Source organism: Mixophyes fleayi, chromosome 9 (assembly GCF_038048845.1).
Source record: "Mixophyes fleayi isolate aMixFle1 chromosome 9, aMixFle1.hap1, whole genome shotgun sequence".
Lineage (NCBI taxonomy): Eukaryota > Metazoa > Chordata > Amphibia > Anura > Limnodynastidae > Mixophyes > Mixophyes fleayi.
In genome coordinates, this window is record NC_134410.1 from 100,141,173 (window position 1) to 100,157,447 (window position 16,275).

At 39.3% G+C, this 16,275-nt stretch overlaps 2 protein-coding genes across 3 annotated transcripts in view; both read left to right on the forward strand.

Moving 5' to 3' along the window:
- The window catches only part of NR5A1 (nuclear receptor subfamily 5 group A member 1), a 170,486-nt gene extending 160,794 nt beyond the window's left edge, over positions 1-9,692 (forward strand). For both annotated transcript variants that reach the window (XM_075184712.1, XM_075184711.1), the window contains exon 7: positions 8,931-9,692. In XM_075184712.1, coding sequence (XP_075040813.1) covers positions 8,931-9,178 — 248 coding nt within the window. In that variant the 3' untranslated portion in view covers positions 9,179-9,692. The remainder of the gene's footprint in view (positions 1-8,930) is intronic.
- PSMB7 (proteasome 20S subunit beta 7) overlaps positions 1-16,275 on the forward strand; it is a 979,390-nt gene that overhangs the window by 402,792 nt on the left and 560,323 nt on the right. The window lies entirely within an intron of this gene.

A 16,275-nucleotide genomic window follows, 5' to 3' on the forward strand; every position in this document is an offset into this window, starting at 1 on the left:
ATTCTGCAGAAGGACTTAATAGAGCCTTAATGGGTTGAACTGTCATTCGATTTCATGTCTTGCATTCATAGAGCAGTCACTGCAGAACGGGGGAAATGGCTTTTTATAAGCCAGCACATTCCCTTAACCATTTCTAAGTTATCAACAGCTTCTGCTAAACAAAAGCATTTCTGAATGAGGAGAACACTTGAGGGCATAGAAATAATCCGAGGCACGTCTGTATATGTGATGAGTTCCATTGTGACACGACCAACTGCTTGCTGCCTCTGTATGAAGTGAGTCAACGTTATTTAGCCAACATTCTTTGTGGCTTGCCAGAATGAAAAGATTAGTCTGATATTCAATTAAACGTTGAATAGGGCTTCTCGGAGAATCAGGTGAGTTAGACAACAACAGTCGATCAAGCCCTAGGTATTATTTTGACATTCATCAATGCAGTGTCTTTATGGTTATTATGAAATAACCTCAGGAATATGGGGATGTGTGGCTTTTATTTAGCAAAATGTTCCAATTTAGCAAAAAAAACAAAAAAAAACAGTGTGACCTGATTTTGATATTGCAAAAACACCCTCAGATTTCATACAGATTATAGGTAATGGGCTTTGTAAATGTAGTAGATAAATATAACTTTTAACTATTCTCTTTGTGATAGTTGGACTTGAATGTAAAATTACAATTGACTTTATGTACGAAGCCTCATTACTATAAAACCAGTACACACAAACTTCCTCAAGAAGATTATTGTTCAATTTGACAGCTTCTCTAAGAACACATTTTAATGTTGTACTATCAGCGGCTTTCAGATTTCCATTACTTTTTTATTATTAAATGATTTACAAATATGACGTGACTTTAAACTCTGTTTATGAGAAGGTATGTTACCTGAAGTGTGATAACGATAAAATAGTACCTGTTGGATTTTATATAATTGGAAGCCTGTAAACAAAGTACATTTGCTCGCCCCTTACATCAAATACAACACAGAACAGCCCAAAGACTTTCCCATCAATTGCGCCTCCCGGTGATTAAATGACGCTCTTTTACTCAATATTACGTAGCATTTACAGCATGTAAAAGCAGTTCTCAATCACTTGAAAACTAGAGATGGGCAAATCGATTCAGCCAATCCTACAGTTTGGCTAAATTTGAGCTATTCTTAATTTACACCCGTTGGAAAATCAGGACAATCGCAGTGCATGTATGTAAAGAAGCTATGAAGCAAGCATTAGCAAATGTCCTATGTCTATAGCTGTAATCAGTTATGGAGGACAAAATAGCCAATGAGCAGTGTAAGATCAGCTTTGGTCCCACCATGCAACCTAGATTTCCACTTGTTTGTGATACGTGATCACACCATCATTGCTCCCCAGTTTAATTTAATAGTTGTGGTGAGCACAATATATCCATACTTTTGCTAAACATGGAGATTATAACCAAACTCTTATTTTAGCTCCCCTCCCCTCCAGATTGTATAAAGCTGCCATTGCTCAGGAAGTACTTGCTGTGTGCAGGTAGGACGCAACCCATTTATAACATAGTTGTCAAATGCCGTAAACAAGTTTCCGGGAGAGGGGGTGTGACTGGAGGGCGGGAGGGGGCAGGGCGAGGCCAGTCGCGTCATTTTGGTCCGCCCTCGCGACCCAGTCACGGGGGCGGGGCCAAAATGACACGATTGGCCTCACCCCGCCCCCTCCCGCCCTCCAAAATGGCGTGAATCACCTCTCTGTGAAATCTGGGATGCGGGAGAAATGCCAGCTCGCCCGGGAGACTGACCCGAATTTCGAGAGTCTCCCGGACTTTCCGGGAGAGTTGGCAAGTATGATTTATAATCTATATAAATCATTATGTTGAAATTCTGTTTTAATCCATGTTCAAGTTAAGTGTAAGGGACTAGTTAGAAGGGAAAGACTTTGGTAATAGTTGGTCAGCTTAATATACATTGCAATTTATGTATCTAACATTCCCTGGTTTTAATACAAGTGCAACTTGTAGCAGTTATATGGCATATGTGTCAATTTCTGCATGTTTGTACCATGTGGTCAAACCCTTTTTTGGACACCAATTTTCATTTAATACATCTAATGAGCACAATATATGCCTATTTTTGTTAGATGTCCACCAAGACTCATGAGTTTGCAAAGCAAGAAGGCAATATTTACTTAGGAGACAGGTACTGTGAGGCTCTTACAAAGTACAGAATAGGCACACAAGTTTTATGGAATAAGTTAATTGAAACATGATAAATGGGTGGAAAGGGGGAATTTTTAGGGGTGTTCCTTGTTGTGCAGACGAGCACTTAGCCATCAACATGACATAAAAATACTTCCATTATGCACATGCTCAGAGGTGCACTTTCAACTTTCCATTTTCGCATTTTCGTGGAGAAACATTGTGCAAAAGTGTGTGAGGCGAACTATCTAGTATCCAAGTATTGCTTCCCTCCTTCCATTTTCTGCACTTGCCTTCACAGCTCAACAATACTGTCTGAGTGTCAGTTACATGGGTCCTTCACTGCACCATAGCCATGGCATTGATCCTGGTAATCAGGTTGGATTGACATGTTTCTTTATTCAACAACACCATTGCTATGCCCATAGGTGAAACAAAAGGAGCAATTGCTGTCTCCATTACAATGTTTTCCTGTATAACTCTGGAGTATAGTTAAGATGTACATGGGGTAAGGTGGTGCCAGTTATAGGGCATTGCTGTTTGAGCTGGTAAAGCAGTCTCACTCTGAATCTAGTGGAGATATAACCCAGACAGCATCATAACAACAACATGTTTTACCCTGTAAACCCTTTTCAGGTCAATGTGATATATTGCAAATTGTTGTACAAGGGTGTAACTACTACATATGCAATACATATTCTCAACATCTGGTAAATGTTTTTTAACAGTGAGAGTCCAAAAAATAATATAAATGTATGAATCTGGACATACACACTTTGGGGCATATTCAATTGTTGGCGTTATAGCCAAAATTCTCGCGGTGTGCGCACTATTACTGTTATTACGGTAATAGTGCATGTAAATACCGTTATCACAGTAGTTTTCTCGCTGGATTTCAGCTCGCGGCTCAGGGAGCTGCGAGCTGAAATTTGACTAGAAATTACCGTAATAACGGTAATACTTTTTCTGCATCGGAAAAAGGTAACAATTGAATATGCCCCTTTGTGTCAATTTCAATATAGCCTGTAGTGGCAATTGATAACACTCAGAACAATATAACGGAGTCCTATGGGAACGTACATTAAGCACAGAAGGCCTCATTTAGAGTTTGACGCATTTTGCATAAATAAAGCATACTTACATGTGTAGGTTGAGTGTCATGTAGCTCAATAGATGTTCTACTCAAAAGTAGTGTTTCTGCATCAGTCATACAAATGCTTATACATATGCTCCTCAATAGCATAAAGTTGCAGCTTGACAGTGTTCATATGTATAGTAATGAAGTGCCAAACACAAGAGATAATAGTGCCTTGACGGTGTTGAAAGTAGATATGAAAGTCGCATTTTCCATATAAAATGTATACAAACTCAAACTCTACCAATACCATTATTTACTGCTTTATAAATTCAAAGGGAATATTTTTTCCTGCAGTAAGCGAGACTGAAATGATAAATAAGTAATTAGAATAGATGAGCGTCATTTGCAGTAATATAGCCGCAACCCTATTGAATGACGTTCTATCAGCTAAAGGAATCAATATGCAAACAGTCAAACAGAAGTAGCTACATAGAACCACTGGTTTCATCATCATCATCACCACCACATATCTTTATAGCAGGTCCCCAGTCCTAATATACATATTTGGGTATAAATACATGTATCGTTAGGTTACATCTCCAGGATGTATAACACTTACCTGTACACAACATTACTGTACTCAACTTATGCTTGTCCACCCCGGCTTCACTTCTTCAGGTGTCTATGGCATCATCAGTCTAGATATGGACCCATTTTGATATTCATGTGCAGTACAGTAATGCATATATTTATTTATATACAAAAATTCCTAAATGAGGCCCATAGAACCAGTCAATGGCACAGTCCAATAAAAGAGTGGCCCTCAAATAGTCCAAAAATATGTAAATGAAGCACAGTGTATTTGTACTCAGTCCATCACATGGTGTAAACAAATCAAGCTGCAAAATAATTTTATTACAAATCCTGGCAATATACATACACTACAAGTAAGTACAACAAACAACTAATATTGTGTTACAGTAATACCCTGTGATATCTCATTTAGAGGCTAAATACAAAATCACACCTGATATTATCAATAATTATATATCAGTGATACATCAGCTACACTGAATAAAGGGTTATTACGGTACACATGCCAGGATGAGCAGAAAATGCAAGAGAAGGATTACCAATGAGAAACCTTCAATAGAATTTGTCTCTACATGTGGTAGGACAGGTACATCAACCTCCACTTAACATCTCAAACCCATTTGCATCGAACAATATATCTAGGTAAATAAGTATCATGTTTGATGGTAGGAGAACTATCCAATGTAGGCAACATAGTACCCTAAAGTATCCAATATAGGCATCTAATTACATACACAAAGGGCCTGAGTCATTAAGGAAAGTAAGGCAAAAAAAGGAGTAAATTTGATCCTGGACAAACCATGTTAAAATGCAAGGGGTGCAAATTAATTTATTATCTTGCACATAAGGAAAATACTGGCTTTTTTTGTCATGTCGCACACAAATACTTGATAACTTTATTTTTACACTAAAATGTAAAGGTTGATCCAGGACATGCCCTATCCCAACTTAGAGGGCATCTTCATGAACATTCCCTTTAGATCCATATATCCCAATTGTATATATCAAATAGTTTTAAAACATATCAAAGGTCATAGAGCTCTTGGCTGATTGCCAGTGTCTATTGTAATAAAAAGGGAAGGAAAAAAGGGATGAGACACTGGTATCTCTACAAACTCACTTGATACTTGTCAGTTTCATTCTCCTGCAGAAAAGTAAATGTGTGAAGAACAATATTAGCATGTCCTTTTATTTTCAATATAAGGCAGTAGAAAAATTAATAATAATGTTTTGCTCATTTTTTTATAAGATGGGGCATATAAATAATTAAATTAAAGGGTTTTGCAGGATGCTTCCACCTTGACATTTTTGCCATATTCCCACAGTATTGGCTGGTGTAGATCAGACTCCAATTGGAGGCAGGGATTAATATTGAGGTAATTAAAAGCACCCATTGAGGTGTGGAGATTACAGTGACTGGTTACCCCATCCCCCACCAGCTCCTGGTCTTACCTATGATGTCACGCTGAACATCTTCTAATTCAATTGGATATTAAAAATCTTCTCTCTTTTTATTCCCACTTATTTTCTACCTGTTTTAAACTTTGCTGAAGTAAATTAATTATAATTCAATATACATAATGCAATTAAAATCACTCGACAATACCCTATGATGAAATGGAAAGGGTAGCATAAACTGGAAAGGTTCTCACAAATGACAGGCCGTACTTAATGTTTTTAAATAAAAACTCTAGTCTCTAATAAAATTCTATACAGATCAGCCCACCCCTCAAAGACTTACCATGGTGAAGGATCCCCCACTCTTTGGTTAGTTGTGGAGAGGGGGGTTTGAATAAAATGTTATTAGAGACTAGAGTTCTACTTTAAGGGCCTATACTTAATGAATGGTTGTAGAGTACAGCATTAGCAAACCTCAGACTAGTGCACGGTAGTTAGCATTGCAGCCTCACAGGTAAAAAAAAAATTCAAGCTTACCCATGGTCTGTTGAGTGGTTGAAGCCAAAAGTTCCAACAGTGCCTTTCTGATAGTGATCCATAGAACACCATTCTGAACATTACTAAACACAGCATCATCATCATCAGCTATTTATATAGCGCCACCAATTACGCAGCGCTGTACAGAGAACTCACTCACATCAGTCCCTGCCCCAGTGGAGCTTACAGTCTTAATTCCCTAATACACACACAGACAGACTAGGGTCAATTTGATAGTAGCCAGTTACCCTACTAATATGTTTTTGGAGTGTGGGAGGAAACCGCATGGACAAAACTGACAGTTTTACAACTGGCTATGATTTCCCTGAGGATACCACAGTGGTTCTACAGGAGGGCAACGGAGGGCTGGCAAATTTTAGCCATGGGGACAAGACTCGACAGCCTATTAGGAACATTTTAAAGGAAAAAAAAATGCAGGTGGCCCAGCCCAAGGTAGCCCACTATGGGACCGGCCCTGGGGGGCAGATGCCCAACTGTCCCCAGCCTGCCCCTGATAGAAGAGGCAAATTTATTATGCGGCTTGTTATCAAACTGTCTTGTTACAGTGATTGTTCTAATTAATGTTAGAAATAAATAGCCTACAAATAGATACCTACTTACAAATATAACCTATTTGTTACTGATTACATCTTCCGTGTTGGCGCCCCAGCTTCTGCCATGCAGGCCCTATTCTGAAATCCTTTTCCATTCTTTGACGGCACTAAGAAATGTAAACGCATTGTAAAACGACAAAAAAACAAACAAAAAACAAATTAAATAATTTATGATTTGGAAAAAGGCATAAAAGAAATATAATCAGTGATGGTAAATTTCCCTAATTTTATGTACGATAGTTGTACTGTTCAGCAATTCAGAATGTGTTTGCTTGTGTATATTGTCCTTTCAGCTGCCTTGACACATGCTTTGTGTGTAACTTGTCATATTCACCATCCATGTGTAGGAGATGTGACTGCAGCCTGGATAGGATAAGATTTGGGGTATGTTTACTAAACTGCAGGTTTGAGAAAGTGGAGATGTTGCCCATATCTACCAATCAGATTCTAGTTATAAATTATTTAGTACATTCTACAAAATGACAGCTAGCATCTGATTGGTTGCTATAGGCAACATTTCCACTTTTTTAAACCTGCAGTTTATTAAATATACCCCTTGTCTTTATTCTACAAGAATGTTGTACTTTGATTTTTATTTTTTACTATTTGTTTTTTTTTTTATGTAGGACTGGTTTCTCTCTACATGTATCCAGCAGATTGTTGGAATTATAATCAAAATGGGTAACTCTTAGTTTGATGTAATAATAGTAATATTTTTTTTAATTATATAGCTCCCAATAACGCTCAAAACACTTAACAATTTTGCAGGCGGTGAGGCAGCAATGTTGTGTAGGCTCAGTTGTTCTGCTGTGTAGTCATTCACATCACTTGATTTTGGACTGTGGGAGAAACCCACAGAAACATGGGGGAAACATGCAAATTCCACAAATATAGGTCCCTGGTTGGAATGAAATCTATGACCACAGTACTAGTGAGACAGCAATGCTAACCACTGTTCCACCATGACCGAGATAGTCATGTGATCACTTGTCGCAAGGCAACCCAATGCTTTTATTTTGCCAAAATATTTCAAAGGGTTATATTTCATATTATTCTAATAATAATAATAATTATTATTATTAATTGTATTATTATTATTATTAGTAATAATAATATTAGTAACATAGTAACATAGTTGATGAGGTTGAAAAAAGACACCAGTCCATCAAGTTCAACCTATTTTGGATCTCCTGCGATCCTGCACTTATATTTGAAATTAATCCAGAGTAGGCAACCGCCCATCTGTTTCAATTTTGAAAATCCCCCCAGACTCAATATTGAAATCCAATTTTTACCCTATATCCACTACTATCCTTTATTTTAAATTAACGGTCGTATCCCTGGATACACCTTTCCGCTAAAAATTTGTCTAACCCTTTCTTAAACATATCTATTGAATCTGCCATCACAACCTTCCCTACATATATTTTATGTGTTAAGTTATGTGTTTTTCTGTAACTTTTTCAGTGTGTCTTCTTATTCGTTCACCTTGGTATGACCTCAGTTCTTGGGTGCCTTATTGGCTATAATGTGTACTGAGTTTTTTTTTTATTCTTTTCGTCTTCTCTTTTGTTGTTTTTTGCACAGCGGTTTTGTATTGTCCATGATGTATTTTCTTCTTTTCTATACTTCTTTTAACGTTGCTCTTCTGGTCATTATTACCATTCTCCTCCATAGTTATATCTTTTAATGTCTGTCATGACGCTAATTATCTTTACCATGTTTTTTTTACTTATTTTCTATTTTCTATGCCTTAGTTATAAGGAGATATTTTCGTTTGGCATTTGTTATATTCCTTCTTTTCCGCTTAATTCAGTATAGAGTTTGTATATATCTGTATGTTGCTCATGGCTCCTCCACACTAGTTTACCCATTGCCTGATTCATATACTGCTCCAGTTATGCACTAATTACTCTGAATTAAATAAGCTCTGGTGCAGTTTTTTTCTTTCTAAAACCTGCATCACTAAGTTTTGTTCCCCTGATGAAAGTCTATTTGTTTAGAAATGATAATTTGGATCGGAATATGTTTTAACTACACTGGTCGATATTTAAATAAATTCACTTTTATATTATACGCTGCTATTGGTCTATTCTCTGGGAGAAACATTGGCAAGTCTATATAAAAATTGTATCCATACTAATACTTCTATATATATTATTTTGTACTGTAATGCGATATAGCAATGCTTTCATTTTTAGTAGTTAGCATTACTGCCCACAGTGCTGGGGTCATGGGTTCCATTCCAACCAGGGCCCTATCTGAATGGAGCTTGTATGTTTTCCCTGTGTCTGTGTTTGTGTGGGTGTTTGCTGGCTTTGTCCTCCACTCCAAAGACATGCTGGTAAGTTCACTGGATTCAGAGGAAATTAACTATGTGTGCCTGTGTGACGGGGAACATAGATTGTAAGCGCCACTGAGGCAGGAACTGATGTGAATAATTGTGAATAAAATATGTAGGCACTATAGAAAAACTTTCAATGAGCAAAAATAAAGAAATAATTTATCGATGACTAATTATTCTGTTTGCTGATTGACAGATGAAAAGTTCCTGGAAAATCACAGCTTAGCAAAGAGTGCTCAAGAGAAGATCAACTCTGCCCTCCTGGAATACACAATGTGCCACTATCCTCATTGTACGGACAAGTATCGTCTGCTTCTGCTGAGGTTAGCCGAAATTCGATCCATCAGCATGCAGGCTGAAGAGTACCTCTACCACAAGCACCTTAGTGGGGAAGTCCCATGCAACAACTTATTAATTGAAATGCTCCATGCTAAGCGGGCTTGAGTAGCCTCCTAAAGAAGTGACTTTGTTTTATAGCCTTCAAGAGATTGCTCCACATAAACCAGAGACTATGCAAAGAGTGAGATCATTTTTATTAATGCTGCCTGTCCAGAAAAAAAAAATCTTTGGTGATGTATTTAACCTATAGTATTGGAAAGTTTCAGATTTATTTTAATATAATTGTGGCTCTTTACTGAGTGTTATTATATATTTAATGGCTTTTTAATGTGCCATTATTTCTTGTGTTTTGGTTCATGACAGTTTAACATTTATGTAAAAAACCAACTACATGTGTGGGTGACCTGTGGGTATGTTTATTTAAAATAGTCATATGATAACATGTTCTTATTTTAACACCAGTCCAAAGTTAAGCCAAACTTGTATGATCTTTTATGGCTAGTATACGGTTGTTCAATCAATTTTACTCAGACATTTTGTGGAAGTGTGTATAGTTCAGCTCTACAGCCCATATTTTAAAGGTTGCAACAAATAAATGAAATTATTGTATTATTCTGTACGTCAGACAACTTTTTTCGTTCAGTTTCTTTCCTGTTGCTTTCTTCACTTGTTGCATTTGTTATTGAATGGACATCATGAAACAATGTAGATTTCAACTGGATTCCTGGCTGCCCCAAATTACAGAATGGTAGGGGTCAGATGTTTAGTATACTGACACCTTCCTGGTGCTTCTGTGTAAAATACCCCAGGCTAGGCGTACTTGTTAGTACTCTGTGCAGTGGTACAGCCCGATCTGTACGCAATCTGATAATGTAATCAGTTTTTTTATATATATTATTATGTTGTATACAAATTGGTTAACGGCATACTTGCCAACTCTTCCGGAATGTCTGGGAGACTCCCGCATTTTGCGAGAGTCTCATGGACTCCCGGGAGAGTGTGGCAATCTCCCGGATCTGCCCACTTCACTAGGGTCCAAAATGACGCACATTTTGGAGGCCCGCCCCCATCACGCCCACCTTCTCCGCAGGCTCCCGGATACCAACATTATAAAGTTGGTAAGTATGGGTAACGGGGCCGGATACAGAAGAGAGAATATTTGTTATTAAAAAAAGCAAAAGTGTAATTTACCATATTAAAGAAAATAAACACAGCATGGCAAAGCCGTTGTCTATCACTTAAAAAAAATAAATGGGATTTGTCTTTCCTGCAGCAGTTCAGTATGAAAATTACAGTAATGCAAATAGATGGCCGGCAATTCATTTCATAAATTGATGTCATATAACCAATATGCTAATGAATGAAGTACTACCAGCTGGAGGTCAATCTACAAACATACATTCGGAAGCGACTAGATGGTGCTGCTGATACTGAGCATCATAATTGCATATCTTTGCACCATATTAAGAGCAGCCTGCCTTCGACTCCTAGCACTCTCACCCCCATTCGCACAACCTCACCCCCACTCCAACCACCTCACCCCCACGCTGATACCCTCACAATGCTGTCCAATCCAGTACCCACCTCTACCCCAATTTTCTAAACCTAAAATGAGTGAATGATTAATTATTAGAAGGTGTTTTTTTAATATTTTGTATAGAGTTACAGTTGAATATATTAAAGTTTACTTTTAAACCCTCGCTACTTAACTGAAAATCTCCCGGTGCAAAAATAGAAAATAAAAGAGAAAAATGCTAATTACACCAAACAAATAAGAGAGCATCAATAAAATGGTGCAAAACTTAAACCAGTAAAGGGCAACAGGTGGCACGTGGGTTGCCATTAGAGATGTTCACTGACCCCCGTATTTGGTTTTGGTTCTGGATCTGGATTAACTTTGTGTTTTGGTTTTGGATCTGTATTTTTTTAGGAAAAAATAGCTAAAATATGCTAAAATCACATAATGTTGCTCTTTTTTTGTTCCTACATTATTATTAACTTCAATAACACTAATTTCAAGTCATTTCCAGTCAATTTTGAACACCTCACAGGTCACAATATTATTTTCATACACTTTCGGTCAAAGACTGCAGCGAGCTGGCTGAATGCTAAGCAAAAGAGCAACGACACAAACACACGGCAGTTCATAGCACATCTAGGAAACTTTTCCACACAGCAGTGGCAGAAAAGAAAAGTGGTGCAAGATGGAATTGTTCTTGGGCCCTCCCACCCACCCTTATGTAAGATATTGAAAAGGACATGTACAGTTTAACAAAGCAAGTGCTTCAGTGACAAGGTGTGCAACTTTTATGTCTGAAGTGCTTGATTTGTTAGGGCCCCCACAAAACAAGCTAACAATGGGATTAAGGCACCTAAGCAAACAGTGCTGTTAATGAACTCTACTGTGGCAAGTCCTGCACCAGTGGAAGCAGTTCTTGCCAGTGATTAGAAGAAGGCCATTGTCATGCTTGGACATAAGTACAAAAAAATCCACCTCTTATGTGTGAAATTATTTTTACACAAATCCTGACAACAGTTGTCTAGCCATTCGTAGCATTGTAAAGCCACAGTTAGTAGAGGTAGGGCCCTTCACGATATAGGAACCTCATCCATGTTACGCCATTTGACGCGAGTTCATGGAAAGCTTTTGTGAAAATCAGAAACTTATACTAAAAAATAACAACAAGCAGTACAGCATCAGCTACCTCCCTTCTCTCAGCTAGATCCCAGCACCTGCAATCTATACCCCCAACACCTTCATCATCAATATCCTCACAAGTGAACGGAGTTAGTCCTGCATTCAAGTTGCTATGGCGAGATGACTCCTCCCATATCTTAGACTTCTCAGAAGAATCCTTGAGTGTTAGGCCCACTGCTGCTGCTCCTGCTGCTGGGGGTGGATCTTCAACCCAGGAGCAGACTAAGAAGAAGACTACTAGTAGTTTACAACAACTGTTAAACAACCCATTTCAAGAGGAAGCAAGTATGGCAACTGTCAACCAGTCGCACAGTGGATCACAGGTTCCTTGGCGACTATACTAGTATTAGATCTGCGACCAATATCCGCCATTAATGCATCAGGAATAAGACAGTTAATTGAGGTCCTGTGTCCCCGTTACCAAATTCCATCTCAACACCATTTTACTAGACAAGCAATTTCTCACTTGTACCAGGAGGTTACAAATAAGAAAATTATTGGGCTGCAAAATGCCATTCTACCCACTGTACACTTAACCACAGATATGGGGACAAGCAGAACTGGGCAAACTAAACATTATATGACTGTGACAGCCCACTGGGTTGGTAAATCGCCTTCAGCAGCAGGAACAGCAGCAGCAACTAACAAAACAATGCCAGATCTTTCAGAGACAGGCTACTCTGTGTATCATCTGCTTCACTAAGAGGCATATTATTATTATTATTATTATTGTAGATTTGTAAGGCGCCACAGTGCTCCACAGCACCGTACAGTAGGAAAGACAAGGACATACATAAAACAGGACATACGTAAAACAAGAACAGATAAGGCAGACAAAATGAATGGAGACATGAAAACAAAGCGTATGGAGGACACTGCTCATTAGAGAGCTTACATTCTAAAGGGAAGAAGGCACAGCTGAAACAAGAGGAGCAAGTATGGCTCAGAGTGGATTTTGGGATAGTTGTGAGGGTGCATTAGTGTGAATAGTGTTATCGAGGATATGGTCACCTCTAACAAAGAGATGGGTTTTCGAAGAGCATCTAAAGGTTTGAAGGCAGTGGTAAAGTTTGATTGAGCGTGGTAGGGAATTCTATAAGTGGGGAGCAGCACGGGAGAAGTCTTGTAGGCGGGAGTGAGAGGTGGTTATCAGAGACAAAGCGCAGTTCAGAGTTAATATCGTTGACAACCTGTTTGAAAAACTAAGGGATGTCATTGCAACGTGGCTTATCCTGCTTGGACTCTCCTGAGGATATCTGGTTTCTGATAACGCCACCCCATATTGATAGAGCATTACAGCAGGGGGAATTACATCACATTTCCTGTTTTGCTCACACAATCAACTTGGTGGTGACAATGGCAGGCAGGAGATGCTGGCTGTGTCCCGAAATATTTAGGTTCATTTTCGGCATTCTGCAACAGCATGTAGGAGAATGCAGCGGCTTCAAGAAGAATAGAATTTAGGGAGAATGTACTTTAGTCCAGCGCAATGGACAATAATTTCCGTGTTGTGCAAGGTGCTGAAACCACTCAAAGTATTCACCTGTGAAGAGAGTGCAGACACTGTTGGCTTGAATGAAGTGATTCCCCTAATTAGACTTTTTGAAAAGCAGCTAGAGAAATTGAAGAAGGAAATGAAACAAAGCAATTATGCTAATTATGTTGGACATGTAGATTAAGTAATTAATTTGCTTTGCCAGGATCCAAGGGTTATCAACATCTTGAAATCGGATCATTACAATTTGGCAACTGTGCTTGATCCTAGGTTTAAGACCTATGTCTTCTCTTTCTTTCCAATTGACCCAAATCTCAAGAGATGCAATGAGTTCCTAGTCAGCAAGCTGACAGCTCAAGTGGTACATGAGACAATGACGTTCCCTCCTTCAGTTTACCTGGAAATTGCTACTAAGAAAAAACTTAGCTTTCTCAAGACACCAAGTGGTGATGCAGATGAGTCTGCACAACATTTTGACATTTGGGGGTAAATGTATCATAGTGCGGGTTGTACAAGTCGCCGGAAAGCGTCGAGATGACAGCTTAAATTTAAAGCGGCGCTGCCTTGTAAAGGGAAACTTCCCTTTACAAGGCAGCGCTGCTTTAAATTTAAGCTGTCATCTCGCCGATTTCCGTTGACTTGTACAACCCGCACTATGATACATTTACCCCTTGGTGTGGTGTAAAAAATTTGAACAAAAATCGTGACAGCTCTGCCATAAAATGAACTACAAATTCCATGAGGAGGGCCATTACCGACAATTACATCAAAGTACACAGACTTCTGTGATGGTGGATTCCAGTGGGGATGAATTAGTATTGTTTGAGGATGATGTACACACTGATAAGGGTGAATATGATGACAGTGTAGAATGCAGGTGCTGATATCTAGCTGAGAGAAGGGAGCTAGCTGATGCTGGTATGCTTGATAATATTTTGGGTAGATTGGCATGTTGGCAATTTTATGTTTTTCTATAGTAAATTTTCACGTTTATTATATATTTTTTTCTTTAAAAATTTACAAGCTTTTTATTTATATTTTTGTTTTCCTGACTTACAACCACTATGCACTTGAACATAGGCTTTAGCACATAAGGTAGAGGGATTAGTATGAACATGTCTGAGACTGGAGAGTGAAAATAACAATGTGACTGAAAACTGGAGAGTGACAAGAACACTGCCACCCCTCCTGTTTCTGTATGAGCAATGGCACAGTAGAATGTCACTGGAGACTTTTAAGAACATTGACAGCCCTATTATTACAATTTCTGTTTCAGCACTGAACCCTGCCACCTCTCCTGTTTCTGAGTGAGCTATGGCAGAGTAAAATGTGACTAGAGACTGTTAATAACACTGGCAGCCCTATTATTACAATTTCTGTTCCAGCACTGAACCCTGCCATCTCTCCTATTTCTGGGTGAGATATGGCACAGAACCATGTAACTACATATTTTGAAGAACACTGCCATCTGTATTATTTCTATTTCATCAATGACAATTAGCAATGAAGCAAAGGAGCTCTCCTGTCTGTGTGTTAGCTATATAACATAGTACAATGTGACTGCAGATTTAGAACAAGACTGCCAGCCCTATTATTAATATTTCAGCAATGACAATTAGCAATGAAGCTGTTGTGCTTGTTTGTTAGCTATATAACACAGTACAATGTGTCTGCAGGTTTAGAACAAGACTGCCAGCCCTATTATTTCTATTTCAGCAATGACAATTAGCAATCGAGCTGTCCTGTTGGTGTGTTAGCTAGATATCATAGTACAATGTGACTGCAGATTTAGAGCAAGAGTGCTAGCCCTATTATTTCTATTTCAGCATTGGCAATTAGCACTGGAGCAATGGAGCTGTCCTGTTTCTGTGTGAGCTATAACTCAGTAGAATGTCACTGGAGACTTTAGAGAACACTGCTACCCTTCCTCTTTCTTTTATAGCTATGACGCTGCCAAACTGCAATAGAGACTGCCAAGAACCATGCTACTTCTTCTGTGTCTCTCTGTGAACTGGTGCTGGATCGTTGTGGGGATGGCAGTGGCGCACGCAGGGGGGGTTTCTGAGTCTCTAGAAATCCCCCCCTGCGCTAACTAAGTGGCCACTGTCCTATACAACAGCCGCGGCGCTGTCAAAGAAGCGTCCGTGGCGATGCTGTAGTGTATACAGCACCGCCGCGGACGCTTCTTAGACAGCACCGCGGCTGCTGTATAGGACAGTACTGACGAAACGGAGCTGCTGCGCATGCACGGGCGCATGCACAGCAGCTCTCTCTCGGGTTGTTTTTTTTGTTTTGTTTTTTGGGAGGGGGGCGAACCCCCCCCCCCCCCCCCCCCCCCCGACAATCCTCCGTGCGTCCCTGGGTGGTACTTATAGAATCCAAAACTCGCGAGACTCGACAACGTGACAATGACGTTTTGCCTCGTTTTCAATTCCGAGGGCTCGCGCAAGTACCGAGCCATCTCAGCTCGGTACTCGGATTTGCTAAGTTCGGGTGGGCTCGGTACTCGAAGAACCGAGCCTGAGCATCCCTATTTGCCATCAGTCCGCCGAGCCTTCACCTGTGGTGAAGGCTCAGGAGCAGCCAGCTTTCGCCCAGCTGGCTGCTCCTGATCTAATTAGAAATTCAGTGCTTGGGTTGCATGTAAGTCAATGAGACTTGATGAGAGAGAGTGGTGATATACTCTGGATTGTAGAAAAAGAGAAGCAGCAGGCAACAGGGTACAAATGCCATTTAATGATGCCATGCACAATAGCACCTGTTTTTGTGCTATTGTGCTCATTTACTTGGGTAAGTGCAGTACATTAGCGTTTCCTGATGGCGGTAACTGCAGGAGTGCATAATTTTGTTCATTTTAATGGGAGCAGCATGTAGAATATGGTTATTGCTTGCTGAATATGGGCTAGGTACAGGAAAAACTTAATTCTGCAACACTATCCAAAACAATACATTTTGTGTTGGATATTACTTTTTACATTGTCCACTTTGTTACATGTCCACTGAGATGAC